This window comes from Myotis davidii, unplaced genomic scaffold (genome assembly GCF_000327345.1).
Source record: "Myotis davidii unplaced genomic scaffold, ASM32734v1 scaffold1121, whole genome shotgun sequence".
In the NCBI taxonomy this organism is placed as follows: domain Eukaryota; kingdom Metazoa; phylum Chordata; class Mammalia; order Chiroptera; family Vespertilionidae; genus Myotis; species Myotis davidii.
This window is the reverse complement of record NW_006291439.1, coordinates 46,677-49,690: the sequence shown is the minus strand read 5'-3', so window position 1 is coordinate 49,690 and position 3,014 is coordinate 46,677. Positions and strand designations below refer to the sequence as shown.

The window sequence follows — 3,014 nt, the reverse complement described above, 5'->3', positions numbered from 1 at the left end:
GGCATAATTTTGAAAGGCATTTGGGGGTCAGAGGAGCCCAGCTAAAGAAACTAAGATCTCCTGTCTCAGGGCCCCATGCTTTTTATTAACACAAGTTGTCCTGAGGTGAGGCAGAGATATACACTTCAAGGGGTCAGGATTTCCTATACAGAGTCCATTGTCAGATTGGAAGAATCGCCTCCGGCTGTTCCGGTGTTTGGCCAGTAGGAGGCAATAACATGTAGACTAAGATGCCCTGCGCTGTCTGGCAGCAAACAATTTAATGCTTCCTTTTCAGGTTTGGGGAAATGCCCTGGCCACTCCGGGTGATTCAGCCCCGCTGTCATGCTGGCCGGGTCACTCACAAGCTCTGTGACCTCAGGCAGGTCATCACCTCTCTGAGTCCAGACAGTCTCCCGGGCACAATGGGAAGCTCCTACTACACACCTGGCAGAGCTGCTGCTCAGGGAAGTGGGGTGATGTCTGGAGGAGCCTCGCCAGCAGCATCTGGGGATCTGGGGCACTTCCCTCCTTTCCCTGCGCTGCTGGCCCGCGGCACTTACCTCGGCTGCGGCTGCGTGTGTGACAGGCCCTGACGCAGAAGTCCACGCAGGAAGGGCAGAGGTCGCAGAAGGCGGGACGGAGGTGGCCTGGCCCAGAGCAGACATGTTTGTTGAGTTAAAACAAAGGAATGTTCCTGTGTAACAGTTACTGAGCTTGGCATCTGTCAGAGGCTCTTAACTTGCTGTGCGGATACACTGACTCCTTCCTGTAAGTGAGACAACAGGCCCAGAGAGGCTAGGAGCTTGCCAAGGGCACAGAGCGTAGCGTTAGCATCTGGTCCTACGTCCCCTGCTCTTAGTGTCACTGGGCGGCCTTCCAGTTGAGCTGGAGACACCTCTGACCTGAATGCACAGGGTGTGAGAGCAGCCACTGCAGCAGGCGGGCAGGGAGGGAGAAGGTGAGTCCACGCCCACGTCTCGTCTCCCTCAGAGCTCGGCCTCCTGCCCCTCTTGATGATCATCTTGGTTCTCAAACTCACGCTGCTCGGCACCCTCACCGGCGTCTGCGTGTGGAGAAGGGGGAGGAAGCCGGCAGGTAAGTGGAGGGTCCTAGGACACGCTGCCTGGCCCGCCTCCCCGCACCGGGTTGCTCCCAGGTCTCGCTCCTGGGCCCCATGTGCCCCGTCTGATCCCTAACAGCAGCTTCACTGGCTGGGCTGGTTTGGGGAAACTGTCAGGCGGGTGCTGCCCTGAGCTCCCTGAGTCTCCTGGGACAAGCTTGAGCCATCCTCCCTTCTAGAATCTTCCTCACGGTCTTGCCACCTGGGATGAGGGTGGGATGCGGGAGCAGGCGCCTGGCCCGGTTCCGCCTGGAGGACTCTGCAGCTCTGCTCTTTGCTTCCCTCCCCCCAGAGCCCGGCCCAGAGGCATCGCTGACAGTTTATGAAGATGTCAACCACCCGCCAGGCAGGAGCGGCCAGGTGAGGCCCCGAGGGCTGGGGTTCCCTCCTTCCCTCTGGAAGTGCCCTGGGGGGATGGCCCTGCTGAGCAGGGGCCAGAGAGCCCGCTGAGCCCCTGAGTGGCCTCAGGCCCGTCTCTGCCCCCCTCAGCGTCCTAGCTCTGGCCCTGGGTGGAGAGAAAACTGGGTGAGACGATGAAATGAGGCCGAAGGGCATTTGGGTGCAGAACTGAACCTGCTGAGCCGGGATGGGGACCCGGGCAGAGGCTGCCTCTGCTCCCTGGTGGCCCCCCGGTGCCCTTTCCTGAGGCCGGGCTAAGGCTCAGGGCGGTGCAACCTTGTCTGTGGCGTCGGACACAAGTTCTCCTGCCCCTTAAGCCCACGTTTCCTTTTGGGGGCGCTTGGTCATTCGCTGGCGGGGAGGATGCTGGCGGGCCAGTCTTGCCCTGGCTCTGTGTCTGTGCTCAGACGCTTGGGAGGAAGAGGCTGCGCCTGGCCGAGGTGCTGGGGGAGAGCAGCCCTGGGCGGTGAGCCGGGCGGCGCTCGGAGGGACTACAAGACAGGCTGGGGGGACAGGCCGGGACGCAGTGCTCGCTGAACTATCCGATGGGAAAGGAGGGACAGGAAGGACCCTCCTCCCACCACTGTTCCTGGGGCTTGGCTTGGGGCAGCGAAGCAGGAAGTCATGTGTGGGGCCTCCTGCAACCACCAGGACAGAGAGCCTCCCTCAGGCGCTGTGGGGCCTGGTTGGGGCCCCGCAGCAGAATACGGGGTGTCTGTGCCTCTCCCTTCAGAACCGAACCCTAGTGCAGTCACAGCAAATGCAAATGCCCACAGCCACGGAGGCCCTACGCAGTGAAGGTCACTTCAGATTAGGAAAATGGGGGAGGATATTGGGGACGATGAGGATTTAGGAGAAAAAGTCTGTTGGGGATTCAGGCCCGTTCCTGCACTCCTGAGCCAGGGCTGTGTCCCCCGCAGTCTCCAAGGTTCGGTAAAGGCCTCAACCTTCACCCCCACGGAGTCCCCTGGGCCTTCCTGGGGGCGCTTCCCACAGGCCTGGGGAGAAGAGAACAGCAACAGCCCGGGTTCTGCCAGGTGCCTGTGACTCCCCAGCCTCCCAGTGACCAGACACCAAGGGGTTGAGCCTGTTCAGCAGAGACGGGGTGGAATCCTACACGAGCGTTTATTCCAGTCCTGCCGGCAGCAGGGAGAGCAGCAGGGCAGCCACACAAATCTGCTCCCCCTGCCCCATAAGCCGGCTGCTTCTATTGGGTATAAGGACAAAGATTACATGGGAAGGAGGCAAAAGGGATAAGAATGGGCAGTTTACAGGTAATGCTGGCTGGGGCTTTGCAAAGGGGGTGTGGGGGGCCCCTCTCATTTCTGCAACAAGATGGTCAATCTTTCCATGACAATAGGCAGCTCTGGGTGAGGAGGATGGACTGCATTTCCAGGTGAGCTCCCAGTTCCATGTGCAACTGTAGCCAGAGTAGAGTATGCCTTGTTTTTTTAAAAAATGTATTTTTATTGATTTCAGAGAGGAAGGGAGAGGGAGAGAGAGAGAGAGAGGG

The 3,014-nt window shown here is 59.8% G+C and overlaps 1 protein-coding gene across 2 annotated transcripts in view; it reads left to right on the top strand.

Annotated features, from left to right (window-relative positions):
• Window positions 1-953: 953 nt before the first annotated feature.
• Window positions 954-3,014, top strand: part of CD244 (CD244 molecule) — a 12,295-nt gene continuing 10,234 nt past the window's right edge. For both annotated transcript variants that reach the window (XM_015564572.1, XM_015564570.1), the window contains exons 1-2: window positions 954-1,077; window positions 1,395-1,462. In XM_015564572.1, coding sequence (XP_015420058.1) covers window positions 996-1,077; window positions 1,395-1,462 — 150 coding nt within the window. In that variant the 5' untranslated portion in view covers window positions 954-995. The remainder of the gene's footprint in view (window positions 1,078-1,394; window positions 1,463-3,014) is intronic.